Source organism: Sorex fumeus, unplaced genomic scaffold (genome assembly GCF_029834395.1).
Source record: "Sorex fumeus unplaced genomic scaffold, SorFum_2.1 ptg000153l, whole genome shotgun sequence".
In the NCBI taxonomy this organism is placed as follows: domain Eukaryota; kingdom Metazoa; phylum Chordata; class Mammalia; order Eulipotyphla; family Soricidae; genus Sorex; species Sorex fumeus.
In genome coordinates this window covers 272,214-285,661 of record NW_026606210.1, presented here as the reverse complement: position 1 = coordinate 285,661, position 13,448 = coordinate 272,214, and the positions used below count along the sequence as shown (strand labels likewise).

The following is a 13,448-nucleotide window of genomic DNA, read 5'->3' as shown; positions in this document are numbered from 1 at the left end:
CAATCAGGGGATGGGCAGTGTGGTGCCTTGTCAGCTGCTCCTGCCCGAGGCTGCAGCCTGCTGGGATAATCATGTCTCGGCCCACAGGGCTGGGCAGGCGGCTTGGGCCAACAACACTGCGGCAGACGGGGGTGCAGGGAATGAGGCTCTGGGCAGCGTGTCGTTGGCCACTACTCGGGGCCAGGCTGTGGTTTTGATGCCACCTTTACTGCGGAGACAGTGCTGGGCTGGGATGGCAGGGGAGAGCCAGTGAAAGGGCTCACGCGCTGAGGGAAGCCGAGCACACCAGGAGCCCCTAGGCCGGGCAGAGGACGGCCTGCAGGTCCTTGGGCAGGGAGCCCACGACCGTGTCGATGTACAGTTTTGCCCGCTGCAGTGTGGCCACCGTCACGGGCAGCTGGTGGCCCTGTGCCCGCACCTGCAGGACAGGGGTGGTGGTCGGGGCAGGAATCAAGGGACACCAGGGTCAGGAGGGAGGGCAGAACAGGAGGGGCGGCAGGACGGGGGGGCGGCAGGACAGGGGCCCAGGGACACGCACACTCACCAGCTTCTCTCGCAGCTTCAGAACCAGGTCAACGATCTCCACCTCAGACTTGTCCTTCATCCAGTTCTCAAGGTTCTGCTGGGGACAAGGGCTGTGCAGTGGACCTGTGCCCTGGACACCCCCCGGCCCTGCCCTCTGAGCCCTGTAAGCAGCTGACCCCTGCACCCCTGCCCCTAGCGTGCAGTGCCCTACGGCCCCATCTGAGGCTGAGCCCTTACCGCCTCGCAAATGGCCTCGAGGTGCAAGGCCTCCAGTTTCTGGGTCATTTCCCGGTGCCGCTGCCGGAACCAGCCATCGAAGTGGGGAGACTTGAAGAAGCGCCTGGCGAGGGGGGCGGAGGATGTCGGCTGGGGTGCACGGAGGGCACAGGCGGTCAGCATGTAAACCCGCAGCCCGCACCCACCTGTAGAGGCCCCTCCAGTCGCCCTTGAGGACGCAGGTGAGCTGGGGCCCCGCCTGCTCCAGGCTGCGCAGAAAGTCGTCCTGGAGGAAGGGCCCGATCTGCGGGGGAGTCTGAGAAGGCGCGGTGAGCCCGGGAGCCCGCGGGACAGACGGAGGGGCTCTGCCCCGCCTGCCTGCCCTCCTGGGCCCTGCCCTGGACCCACCTTCCAGGGCACGACGCTCTTCTGCAGGGGCATGAGGCTGGCCATATAGTGCTCCTGGGGATGAGGCGGGAGTTAGCCTAGCACAGCCCCCCGCCCACCCCCGCAGTCTGCCCCCCTCCCGGCCCGGGGCTCACCAAGGGGAAGATGAAACTCTGCGTGAGCTCCAGCAGGTGGCGCCTCAGCAGCGCCGACAGCACGTCCGATGACCGCTTCTTCTGCAGGCCCTGCGGCAGGGGGCGCTGCTGAGCCCGCCGGCCCCGCCTTCCCGCCCACAGGCCCCGCCCCTCCCTCCCGCAGGCCCCGCCCCTCCCTCCCGCAGGCCCCGCCCACAGCCTTACCTTGAGCAGCCGTCGCAGCAGCGCCTTGTCGCGGTGCAGGTGTGCGGTGTACGCAGTGTACAGGCCTGCGGGAGGGCAGAGCTAGGGCAGAGCTGCGGTGGGCTGGCTGCCTCCACGCCCACCAGGCCTCCCCGCGGCGGGTGGTCCCCGGGGCCAGCACCTGGCTTAGTGTCCAGGGTCTTCAGCCTCGAGCGCTTTTTCAGCTTGACCTGCTTAGGCAGGTCCCCTAGAAGGCATGTGGCAGCGCCTCAGTGCTGACCCCAGGGATCTTCACCACTGAGCCTGCAGCGTCCACCCCCCTCCTGGGCCCCACCTCACCTGCAGTCCCACCTCCCAGGATCCCTCCTCTGGGGACCCCTCTCCGACCCCTCCTCACGGGACCCCCTCCTCCCATGGCTCCACTTCCCAGGACCTGTCCTCTGGCGGGTGACCCCTCTCTGGTCCCTCCTCCTGGAAATCGTCCTCGGGGGACTCCTCTCTGACCCTTCATTCCTCCCTGGTCCCTTCCTCTGGGGACCCCTCGGCCCTGGCGCCCTCTCCATCCCTGGCTCACCTGACATCTTGGGCTCCCCAATGCGGAGGATGTGGGGCCAGTGCTGGAGTGTTTTGATAAAGAAAGGGTTTGTGACTCCCAGGACCACGTTTGGTCTAGAGAGAGAAAGAGAGAGAGAGACAGGGAGGAAGGGAGAGAGGGAGAGAAGAGGCCGCGGCCGGGTGGGGGACGGGCGGGCAGGGGCGGCGCCTACGGGGCCTGGGTGCGCGTGGTGAACTCCTTGAACTCGCTGTCATGGATGGTGAAGTAGGGCCGGAAGTCACAGCAGAACTTGAGCGGCTGCAGGCAGCTGTGGAGGACAGCGGGGGCGTGAGGGCAGGCACAGGGCTGGCCGCAGCCCCCTCACCCCCACCCCGCACCCACCTACCTGCTCAGGGCCAGCACCATCTCGGAGGACGCAGCTGGCGAGGGCGCCAGTACCAGCAGGGGCTCCCCCAGGAGCAGCAGCTCCCACAGGGTCTGCACATGGGTCAGCACGGACTGGAAACACCTGGGCAGGCAGAGCAGAGGGCCTCAGCACCCCAGGCAGGCAGCAGCCCCTTCAGACAGAGCCTTCCAGAACCTTCCTCCCATGCGCCCTGAAAGGTTCTGTCTTCCTCCCCCACCACCCCTGACGGGCAGGGCAGCACCGCCCAGTGGGCAGCTCACCGAAACAGGTCTAGCTCATGGGCGCTGCTGAGGACCACAGGCGCAGGCAGCAGGTCCTGAAGAGGGGGTGGGGGTGGCCTGAGCACAGAGCTGCTGCTCAGGAAGGCTCAAGGACACAGCAAGCCTCCCTTCCCCTGGTCTCTCGCCCTCCCCGGCAGGCAGGAGGGAGGGAGGGCGGGAGGGAGGGGTGAGTCTGTGAGTGCCCAGCCTGGTGCTCCACCTCGTGGCACTGCTGCTCCAGAGGGCTGCATTCGGGCTTGTCCGCCCTGGACGGGATGCGCACCTGTGGGGCAGAGGCCACTGCATCTGGGGGCCGGCGCTGCCAGCCCCTGGGCTCCCGCCAGCCGGCACCTCACCTGCAGCACCACTCCCAGCACCGGCAGGTTCAGGGTCTGCCCCGGAATCGGGGCTGGCCACTGGTCAATCTCGTTGCACACTGCGGACACGAGTGGGAGGTCACGCAACCCCAGGCAGGGCTCGGTGCTGGCCCCCTGGGCAGCCACCGTGGGGAGCCCCACGCAGAGGCCCCTTACCTGCTTCCAGGCAGGGCGCCAGCTTGTCGAAGTACTCGGGGGCCATGAGGCCCAGAAGCGTCTGGAACAGCCGGACCAGGGGCAGGCGGGAGAGCAGAACCAGAGACTGCGGGTGCAGGCAGCGAGATGCCCTCGGGCCTCAGGAACCCGCAGGGGCACCCCGGGCGGGAACACCCCAGGTTGGCGCTGCCCCCAGGAAGGTGCTCAGGTAGTTGCTGCTAGTCTCTGGGTCACACTCAGCGGTGCTCGGGGCTTACTCCTGGCTCTGAGCTCAGGGATCTCTCCAGCTGGGGCACGGGGGACCCTATGTGGTGCTGGGGATTGGGCTGGGGCACTGCGGGTGAGGCGGGCACCTTCCGGGCTGTCCTATGGCTCTGGCCCTCTGCCACGTTTCTGAGCTGAAGCAAAAGCATGCCCAGGGGCGGGACTGAAGGTTCCAGCACTGTGCCGGGTCAGCAGGGGGCGCCAGCGATTCCCAGGGAGAGGGGCACGTGCACCCCCCACCCCATGCCATCCCACCAGGCTCTGCTCTTGGAAAATGGGCCCCACTTGGTGCCAAGAGGTGGGGGTGTCTGGTGACTCACACCCCAACAGGGTCCTCAGCCCCCCACCGCGCACTGGTCCCCACCTTCTGGAAGTAGCCCCTCTGCACGGAGCTGTCCCGCACCTGCCGGGAGTACACGTAGCCGAAGTAGTGCGCAGGCTCCCGCTGTAGGGGATGAGAGCCGTGACCTGAGGGTCCCCCCCACCCCCTGACTGACAGTCCCCGTGTCCCACCCCACCCCCTCCCTCTCAGGCAGGGCCGAGCGGCTGCAGAAGGAGGACGGGCTGCTCGGGCAGTCCCAGGCAGCCACCCCTGCGCTTGGGGAAGCGGCCCATGACCAGGGCAGCCCCTCAATGGGACCAGCTGGGCAGAGCTGTGGGTCACAGCGTGGAGGGCAGCGAGCACTGGGAGGGATGTGCTGGTCTGGGTTGCTGAGCCTGACCACTGGCTGGGCCACACGGAGAAGGGAGCGGAGTGCCAGCCCCCACCCCACAGTACTGGCCTGAGGGATCCCTCTGCTCACAGCCGCGAGCTTGGCCCCATGGGGCCACCAGGGGCTGCTTTCCCCTGCATGGGGAAATGCTCACCTGCAGCCACGTGGGGACCCCGCTGTCATAGCCTCTGTCCTCAGAGTGCCATGGGGTCCTGGGCCCTCCACACTGGCGAATGCGGAAGCTGAACTGGGTGTCCCCAAGGCAGCCTGGGGTGAAGCAGACCCCAGGTGTCAGGGCTGGGGTCCTAGCAAGGGCCCCTTGAGCTGGGCTGGGACATGTTGCAATGCCCTGGCCCAGAGCTGCGTACCCTAACTGTGGATTTCCCCTGGTGCCCACTCATTCAGCATTCAGGAACTGCCACCCACCCGACCCTGCGGCCCACCCAACTGTCCAGGGCAGTGGCACCTGGATGACTCAGCCCTTGGCCACAGGCCCCGCCCTCAGCGCTGCCAGGCAGGGACCCTACTCCTGGCATTCAGGTCCCGCCCCTGTCAGTCAGGCCTCCACCCACTACTTCGTGCCCCGCCCACGTCCTCTGGCCCCGCCCACGTCACTGTCAGAGCCCGCCCCCTGTCAGTCAGGTCTCCACCCACCTACTTCCTGCCCCGCCCTCAGCGCGGTCAGGCTCCACCCCTCCTGTCAGGCCCCGCCCACATCCTCCGGCCCCGCCCTCATCACTGTCAGGGCCCATCCCCTGTTAGTCAGGCCCCAACCCACCAACTTCCTGTCCTGCCCTGCCCTCAGTGTAGTCAGACCCACCTCTCCTGTCAGTCTGGCTCCGCCCTCATCACTACGGACCCGCCCCCTCCTCTGGCCCCGCCCTCATCAGTCAGGGCCCATCCCCTGTCAGTCAGGCCTCAACCCACTAACTTCCTGTCCCGTCCTCAGCGTGGTCAGGCCCGCCCCTTTTGGCAGTCAGACCCCGCCCACTGCCAAGTGGGCCCCGCCCACTGTCAAGAGGCCCCGCCCTCACCAGGGTCCGGCCCCCATCCCGCCTTGCGTGGCACCTACCTGAGTGGGAGTCCGGGAAGGACAGGTAGCAGATGCTGCTTTTCTGAAACACACGAGAGGCAGTGAGAGCCAGCTCACTCCTGGGGTGCGGCTGCTCCCGAGGGGGCCGGGACCCACCTCCTTGTCGGTGAGGCGGCAGTCGCTGGGGTACACGAGCTGCAGGACAAGAGCGCTGGCTGAGGACAGGTCACAGCATCCTCTCCTCCCTGGGCACGCGGCGGGCATGCCCCTCTGCCCCGCACCTGCCCACACCGCTCGGGGTCCCAGAGCTTGCGGGCCTCCACCTGCCAGTCTGCTGCCTGTCCCGCCCTCCCGTCCCTGACAGCGGCATCCACGCCCCAGCAGCATGGTGGGTGTCCGGAAGCTCCTGGCCTGCAGTGTATGCCTAGGACAGCCTGTGGCCCTGCTCCACCCAACCGTATGACACCTGCGGTCAGGGAAAGGCTGGCAACCTGGCAGCTGTACCCAGGCAGGGCCGGAACTCCCTATACAACACCAACCAGACAGGGCCAGCGGTGTTTCCCAGGGCATGGGTCTGCCTGATGCCCCCATGGTACCAAGGCGGGCTGTTTGGTAGAGTAGGTTGCCCAGGACCTGCATGTGGCTCCCCACCTGCACGGGCTGGACGTCAGTAGAACAAGTGACTCCCGCCGTGCAGGAACCCCAGTGGTGACCTTGGACTGGAGGGACCTTTATCTGTGCCACAAACCAAAGGCCTCTGGGGACGGGGCTGCCCCTCCCCCCCACTCCCACTCTGCTCAGCTGTTTGGGGACCCAGTCGCACAGGGTGAAGTTGACATGACCACTCAGCCTGGACGAGTGAGTGACTCTAGGACTGGCCTTTCAAAGTGGGGCTCGGAGGCTGAACAGGGTTCCAGGGGCTGGTGCAGGTTTTGCATGTAGGAGGCTCGGAGCCCCGAACACCACCAGGAGAGACTCCTGAGCACAGAGCTGGAAGGATCCCTTAAGCAGCACCAGGTGTGGGTCCAAAGGTCAAAGCTGCCTTCTCCACACTCCTCCTTTCCTCTTTCTCTTCTTTAGTTGTGTGGTGCCAGTTGCTGTGCCTCAGGGTTGCTCCAGGTCCCACCCACTTCCCTGCCTCCACTCTGGGGAGCTGGCACTGCAGACCACCAGCTGCTTCTGCTGGATCAGGAGTCAGCATTGTCACTTTTTTTTTCTTTTTGGGTCACTCCTGGCTCTGCACTCAGAAATTACCCCTGGTGGTGCTCAGGGGACCATATGGGATGCTGGAAATCAAACCCGGGACGGCCGCGTGCAAGGCAAACTCCCTTCCCACTGTGCTATTGCTCCAGCCCTAGCCCCTCATGGTCACGCTTTGTTGCTCAGTTTCATTCGAAGAAATACAGTGCTTTGCAGAGAAGCAATGCATCAGTCCATGGGGCTCTGTGCCTTTCCATGAGACGTCAGAAAGTGGCCTCTCAACTCCAATGCCTGGATGGTAAATGTTGATGGAAGCTTCACAAATGACTCTGGAGGTTCTCGGCTGTGCCTGAGACAGGACGGGCCCCGAGACAGCCTGCTGGCTGCGGGGGCCGACTAGGGGTGGCAGGATGGGAGGATGGAAGGGGCTCTGTGACCCTTCAGCCGAGATCCAACCAGCAGGCTCCCCAGACCCGCTGGGATCTGAGGAGGTTCCAGGAGCAGAGGTGGGGGAGCCAGACCCTTCCCAACATCCTGCAGACTCCTGAACCCACGGCGTCCCCACCCACTCAAGCCTGGCTCCTGCCTCACATGTAGGAAGGGGCGCAGGAAGTGTCTTCTGCGGGGATCCCTGTCACTCTCAGGGGGTCCCTGGCACAGGATGATCGTTCTGGCTGTGCTGTGTCCCAGGATGGAATAGGGCTGGGCTCTCATCGCTCTCACTGCAATGAGTGCACGTGAGCAGATGCTCTTCTGCTCTTCACTGTGGGGACTGTTCCGTGACCCAGTCCCTCTTCCTTGGTTGTGTGCAAAGACTCCTAAACTCTCCCTCAACTGTGATCTTTTTATTTTTTTGGCAAACCTGTTGCTATTCAGGGGCAACACTTGGCTTGGCCTAGGAGCAGGAGTCACTCCCAGTGGTGTTAAGGGACCACAGGGGGCAGGGCAAGGAGGTGGTGGTGATGAGGATTGAACCCAGGGTTTCAAATCGCAAAGCAGGAGCTCCAGGCCTCAGTCCCCATCTTTCAGCATCTGGTCAAACTGCCTTCCTTCCTCTGGTCTGCATCTGTACATGAAGTCTCTATGAGTCCTAAGCGCCTGCCCCAGGGTCCCCCAAGACCCTTCCTTGCACTGCCCAGCCTCAGAAAAGACTCAGGAGCCCAGGTACACAGAGCCTCTATCAATACTAGCTTAGAATTCACTTTCTGAATGGCCGTACCATTCAAAAAATTATATGCGAATGCCTTAAGAACCAATCTCTTGGCAGTGCTGAAGAGACAGTATAATGGCATGGCACTTACGCACCTTGCACGTGACCAACCCGGGATTTGATCCCTGGCAGCACATAGGGGCCCCCAGCACTGTCAGGTGTGACTCCTGAGAACAGAGGCAAGAGCCTTACCTCCCGAACTAATCCCTCTGACCCACCAACCCTGGGATGATTCTCGGCACTGCATGTTACCCTGAACATGAGGACCTGTCGGGGGTAGAAGAGTGACCAACCACTACCGGCTCCCACCCCCGCTACCCCCCCTTGCCAAAAAGGGGGGGAAAAAGCAAAGAAACAGTTTCCTAATCGCTTGTGATTGGATAAGAAAGAATTTGGAAAAGAGTAACAATGTCAGCTTTGTGACCTGGGCAAGTCAAGTGGGGATGTGACCAAAGCACCTTTGGGAGGGCTGCAGTTCCTGTGTGTGCTGAAGTCCACTTCAGCCCCATGGGCAGCTCATGCCTTTCATGCACAGAAGCTCCCTATCTAGATGGACCCAGCTTCATCTACACCTGGTGCTGGGGGAAGGGGCCTGCCGGAGGTGGGAAACGCCAAGTGAGGTGCTAATGAATGGGAGGGCCACCAGCTAGGTAGCTTGGGTGGGAAAGCAGAGACAGATTTCTGTTTGGAAACATCTAGAGTGCCTCTCTGGAGTTTTTCCAGTCCTGCTGGGCAGTGGCAGTGTTCACTGTTGGCTCCTGCTTGTCTGGATAGACCACCCACCAGTTTTCAGTGCTTGGGGGTGGTTTCCATTTTTATTTTTTTTGGTCACAGCCAGCAATGCTCAGGGGTTGCTCCTGGCTCTGCACTCAGGAACTACCCCTGGCGGTGCTCGGGGGACCATATGGAATTCTGGGAATCGAACCTGGGTTGGTCGCGTGCAAGGCAACGCCCTACCCGCTGTGCTATTGCTCCAACCACAACCCCTGGTTCCCATTTTTGCAGAGAATCCAGGCTGGCTTGGGTGCATGCAAGGCAGGTCCCTTAAGCTCTCTACTGGTTCTTCAACACCCCCTGAGGGTATCTCGGGTGTGTGTGTGTGTGGGTGGTGTAATCGTGTGTGTGTGTGTGTGTGTGTGTGTGTGTGTGTGTGTAAGAGAGAGAGCGCGCCACACCCGGTCTTATCTTGGTTCAGAGCTTAGGGACCACTCCAAGCAGGGTCCAGGAACCATATTTGGTTGCAGGGATGGACCCTTGCTGGCCCGTGCAAGACAAGCACTCTCCCCACTGTATTAGCTTCAGGGTCCAAGAGCATTACCCTGTTCCCCTCCCTACCAATGGGAAGTCCTGGCAACCTGTCCCTACTTCTTCGGAGAGGAGGCACACCTGAGCACTCAGCCCTGGGGAGGGGTCCGCCCTCCCCTCTAAGCTTCGCCCCTTAACGCCCACCCGCCCCTCACCAGACCTCTCCCCCTGGCTTCCAGCCCCGCCCTCCACGTAACTCCGAGATCGCCCCGCCCCTCAGGCCCCGCCCCCGGCTTCCGGCACCGCGCTATCATTTCCCGGCCCCGCCCCTCGCAGGCCCCGCCCCAGCTTCCGGCACCGCGCTATCCCCTCCCGCCCCTTCTCAGCTCCCGCCCCTTTGCTCGGCCCCGCCCCGACTTCCGGCACAGCCCGCCTCACCCTGGCCCCGCCCCCTGCCTCCTGGCCCCGCCCCGGCCCGCTCACCTCCAGCGCCTGGCCCAGCTCCAGGTCGAAGGTGACCACGCACACGCACTCCAGCCAGGCCGAGAAGCGCGCCCAGGGCGCCGCCGGGTCCGGTGCCCCCGAGGAGGCCGTGCCGGCACGGCTGCGGGCCCGCAGAGGCTCGGCGCCGCTCGGCACGTCCATGGCGGCTGCGGCGGCCGGCCGTGCGTTGCCGGGGGAACCGCTCGCCCGGGCGACGGCCTGGGCGTGCGTGGCCACAGCGCCGCGAAGCAGTCGAGCTCCGGCCACGGGCGGCCAGAGCGGCCGCGGGGGCGCCCCCTGGCGGCGGGAGGAGCGCGCTGCGCCCGGCTCGCCACGGAGCCGCGGCGGGCAGCAGGGACGCGCGGGTGCGGGACCCGCGACCTGCCCACTCGGCTGTCGGCGCCCCCGTGCGGGGACCCGGGTCCGCCGGGCACGGGTCAGCTCTCCTCGCGCCGATGCGTGGCGACCCGGCCGCGGGTCCTCGCCCTTGGGCCCCCGAGCCTTCCAGCGCCCCCCGGGCCGCCTCCGGGCAGCACCCGAGGCGTTTCCGCGAGTCCCCCCAGCGCCGCCCGGCTGACCCGGAGCTGAGCTAACAATCGTTGCGGGGTGACAGGTTATTCGAGAAGTCTCCGACGCACTTGTTCGCCTATTTGAAGAGCCTATTAGCAGCAACCTGCAGGGGCTGCCGAGCCCGAGAGCCGGGGTCTCAGCGGACCCAACAGCCCCCAGTTTGTCCAGGAGCTTTATACATTCTTACCACGTCCTCCTGGGCGGCATCCGTCCCAAGTTAAGCAAACAAGCATAGTACAGAAGTCAGACTGTGCACGCTTAGCCTGGAACGGTTCAGGACTTTTTTGCTTGGGGGTCGCAAAGGCAGTACAGCAGGTAGGGCGTTTGCCTTGCAAGCGCCCCCCCACCCCAAACCGCGCACTCCATTCGGTTCCCTGAGCATTGCCCGGAGTGGTTCCTGAGTGCCAAGCAGGAGTAACCCTGAGCACTGACAAGCGTGTCCCAAACCTCTCCCCCCCCCCCTCCCAAAAGGGGAAGAACTTTTATGCAGGTTGTTCTCCAGGCATCCGGTCCCTGGAGCATCTTGGAGCGTCTCACCTCCAAGCGTCTCACCCTGGAGCGTCTCACCCTGTTTCCAAGCTGCTTTTCTGCTAACTTTGGGTCGCCTCATCGCATAATGTGGTATCTTCTGATGATTCTTAGCAACGAAACAAGCTAAGCTCCCAATGCAGGCACTGTTGGCTCCTGTTTGGCCGGGTAGACCACCCACCAGTTTTCAGTGTCTTTTACACTCGTGCATAGGCTGGTGGTATACTCATCTTCCTCTCTCTAACCACACCTCTGGAGCACTGCAGCCTCTTGCTCAGAGGCAGGGGAAGGATGAATGCCGACTTTTGGATTTCCGTACTCTGGCCTGAAGTCAGATATGCCACTGCACATGGTCTGCCATCCAGTGTTGGATATTAATCCTAAGCGTTTTAGGCTTCATCAGTGAATTGCCCCTTTTTCCTCCTCCCAGAGAAGCTTATCATGCCCTTGCAAGCATCCCCAACTTAAAGTTTATCTTTGACTTTTCCTTTGTATTTTACCTCTCATTGTCACAGTTCCCCCAGTGAGTCTTGATTACTTATAAGCCCAAACGTTGTGGTAATTCTGTGCTTCGTATTTGAAGTACTGCGTATTGGTACTTACTTTTCTATTTCCCCTATAGCCTTTTTATATTTTACTATAGAGCAATGTTCTTTGGTTGAACACAGAAACACCATTAATGCTATGCTCCTGATATTTGGGAGTTGATTGACTCTGAAATATATTTACTCCTGGGCATAATTACTTGGTCATAATTACTTGACTCAGGCTTCAGTTGCTATAGTTCCTAATAACACCCCAAAAAGGAGGCCCTGCCACGGGACGGGGATGGACCTGGGATGAGTGACAAAGCTACCCTGGCATGGAAATGGGACATTCTATAAAGCATAAGTGTATGGTCTTGATGCAAGCTGTTGTGACTTAACAGACAGGATCCCCATGGGGAAGGACAAGCTGAATGGCCTGAGGACTTGGTCTGGGATTTATGGTAAAAGCCTTGTTTGCTCTCAGAGCCCAGAGAACTACATACAACTAGAGGGAAAGATAAAAGATAAAAGCGATGTAGATATCCCTGAGAGACAAAGTAATCTCCTCAAAAGAGAATTTCCTACCTTTTATCTATGTAAATAATCTACATAAATTTCTAGATGTCTTACCTATGTAAATGATCAATCACACCTATGTCCTTACCTCAACCCCCTCAGATCTTCTATAAGTATGTTAACCGCTTTGCATTAAACCATTTTCACCATCAGGCTGTGGTCCTCCGTCTCTCCGTCTCTCTGTTTCTCTGCTGGGGAGGCCTGGGGAGGACGGGGTGTGGCTCAGGGTCACTGAACGCACACGTGTGCTGTTGTAGCACCTGCATTTTACTTTGTGAACTCACAACTGCCCTCACCTTTCTTTCTTTGCCTTTTGGGTCATGCAAGTGTTTCTTGGGGCTCACTCCTGCTGGGACCGAGGGAACCGTATGTGGTGCTGGGATATAGGAAAATGCCCTCACTGCTGTACTATCTCTTGGGCCCACACTCTTTTTTGTCTTTTGCTCCTAGCAGGGCTAGGGGGACTGTGTGGTGCTGGGATCAAACCATCAAACCATGACCTCCTTCCAGCAAAGTCTGCACTTAAGCCTTTGAACTCTTATTCCTGTAAATGTAAATAGACTTTGTTTATTTTCCTGTTGGGGGACAACTCTATTATGTTAGTTATTATACATAAAACTGAAAATCCCTGGGTCCAGGGACGTGGCTGCAACCCTAGTTCAAATACACAGACTGCATATGGTCTTCTGAGTACTTCCAGGGTCACCCCTTAGCACAGAGCCAGGAATGGCCTCTGTGCATCGCCAGGTGTGACCCAAAAAGAAAAAAAAATTGAAGATCCCAGGCCAGAGTGATAGTACAGCAGGTAGGGTATTTCCCTTGCATGCAGCCAACCCGAGTTCAATCCCCGGCATCCCATATGATTCCCCAAGCACCACCAGGAGTAATTCCTGAGTGCAGAGCCAGGAGTAACCCCTGAGCATCACATGATCCAAAAAGAAAAAAAAAAACAGGGCTGGGGAGATAGCACAGTGGATAGGGTGTTTGCCTTGCGTGTGGCCGACCCGGATTTGACTCCCAGTGTCCCATAGGGCAGTGGGTAGGCCACTTGCCCTCATGCAGCCCACTCAGGTTTAATCCCCAGCATCCCATTTGGTCCCCCAGAACTGGCCTACCAGAACTGGTCTCTGAAGTGATCCAGGACTAAGCCCTGAGGACTGCTGACTGTCTCAAAACCAAAAATAAAAATTTTTAAAAAGTGGTGTTTTAGAGATGTGTACAGAGACGTTGTTCTTCCATAGAGCTCCCTGAGAGGTCACGCCTGGCCAGGGGGTGGCAGGAGCTGGAATGGAGAAACCTAGAGATGAGCCTCTGTATCTGAATGCCTGTGTGAACAGAGCCACAAGCAGAAGGCCAGAGTCATTCTGCCAAAAGGGTCATGCTGAATTTGGAGCTGAGGGGCAGTAACGACCACTAATGGAACAAGTTGTCTCTTGTTTTGGTGGTGAGGGTCACATCCTGAAGTGCTCAGGGACATTCCTGGCTGTGCTCTGGAATGACTGTGGTGGTACTGGAGGACCATATGCGGTCATAGGGATTTGGATTGATAGGATTGAGTCCCAGGTGAACTAGTTTAACGGGCCATTTAAAATTTTACCTGGGGCTGGAGTGATAGCACAGTGGGTAGGGTGTTTGCCTTGCATGTGGCCAATCTGGGTTCAATTTCCAGCATCCCATATGGTCCCCCGAGCACTGCCAGGAGTAATTCCTGAGTGCAGAGCCAGAAGTACCGCTGTGTATCGCTGGGTGTGACCCAAAAAGAAAAAAAAAAAACACCTGCAATAAAGGTCTCCACTCCAAATAGACAAGGGGATGTCTGGGGGTGGGAGGTAACAGGTAAAAGGTAGCCTCCCCAGGCAGCACCCTCTCTTTGCCCCC

At 60.6% G+C, this 13,448-nt stretch overlaps 1 protein-coding gene across 4 annotated transcripts; it reads right to left on the bottom strand.

Moving 5' to 3' along the window:
• Positions 1-232: 232 nt before the first annotated feature.
• DENND6B (DENN domain containing 6B) lies at positions 233-9,632 on the bottom strand. Of its 4 annotated transcripts, none has more exons than XM_056107041.1 (20): positions 9,370-9,632; positions 5,388-5,426; positions 5,271-5,313; positions 4,353-4,465; positions 3,850-3,930; positions 3,222-3,327; positions 3,045-3,124; positions 2,909-2,971; positions 2,689-2,744; positions 2,408-2,530; positions 2,234-2,329; positions 2,041-2,135; positions 1,648-1,713; positions 1,488-1,552; positions 1,284-1,373; positions 1,150-1,203; positions 948-1,045; positions 763-865; positions 545-619; positions 233-418 (listed from the first exon to the last, which is right to left on the bottom strand). In XM_056107041.1, the coding sequence occupies exons 1-20, from the start codon at positions 9,529-9,531 to the stop codon at positions 296-298; spliced, it is 1,731 nt and encodes a 576-aa protein (XP_055963016.1). In that variant the 5' UTR covers positions 9,532-9,632; the 3' UTR covers positions 233-295. The 4 variants fall into 4 exon arrangements, with proteins under 4 accessions (XP_055963016.1, XP_055963015.1, XP_055963014.1 ...); XM_056107040.1 differs by having other exon boundaries at positions 948-1,057; positions 1,284-1,364; XM_056107039.1 differs by having other exon boundaries at positions 948-1,057; positions 9,370-9,631.
• Positions 9,633-13,448: the final 3,816 nt, after the last annotated feature.

Bases quoted from the DNA above. Each gene is read 5' to 3' on its own strand.
- DENND6B (XM_056107039.1), bottom strand. From the start codon at position 9,531: ATGGACGTGCCGAGCGGCGCCGAGCCTCTGCGGGCCCGCAGCCGTGCC. The intron at 2,531-2,688 runs GTGAGCTGCCCA...CTGCCTGCCCAG, and splicing joins CATGAGCTAGACCTGTTTCG to GTGTTTCCAGTCCGTGCTGA. The intron at 1,714-2,040 runs GTGAGCCAGGGA...CATGCCTTCTAG, and splicing joins TGGGGAGCCCAAGATGTCAG to GGGACCTGCCTAAGCAGGTC.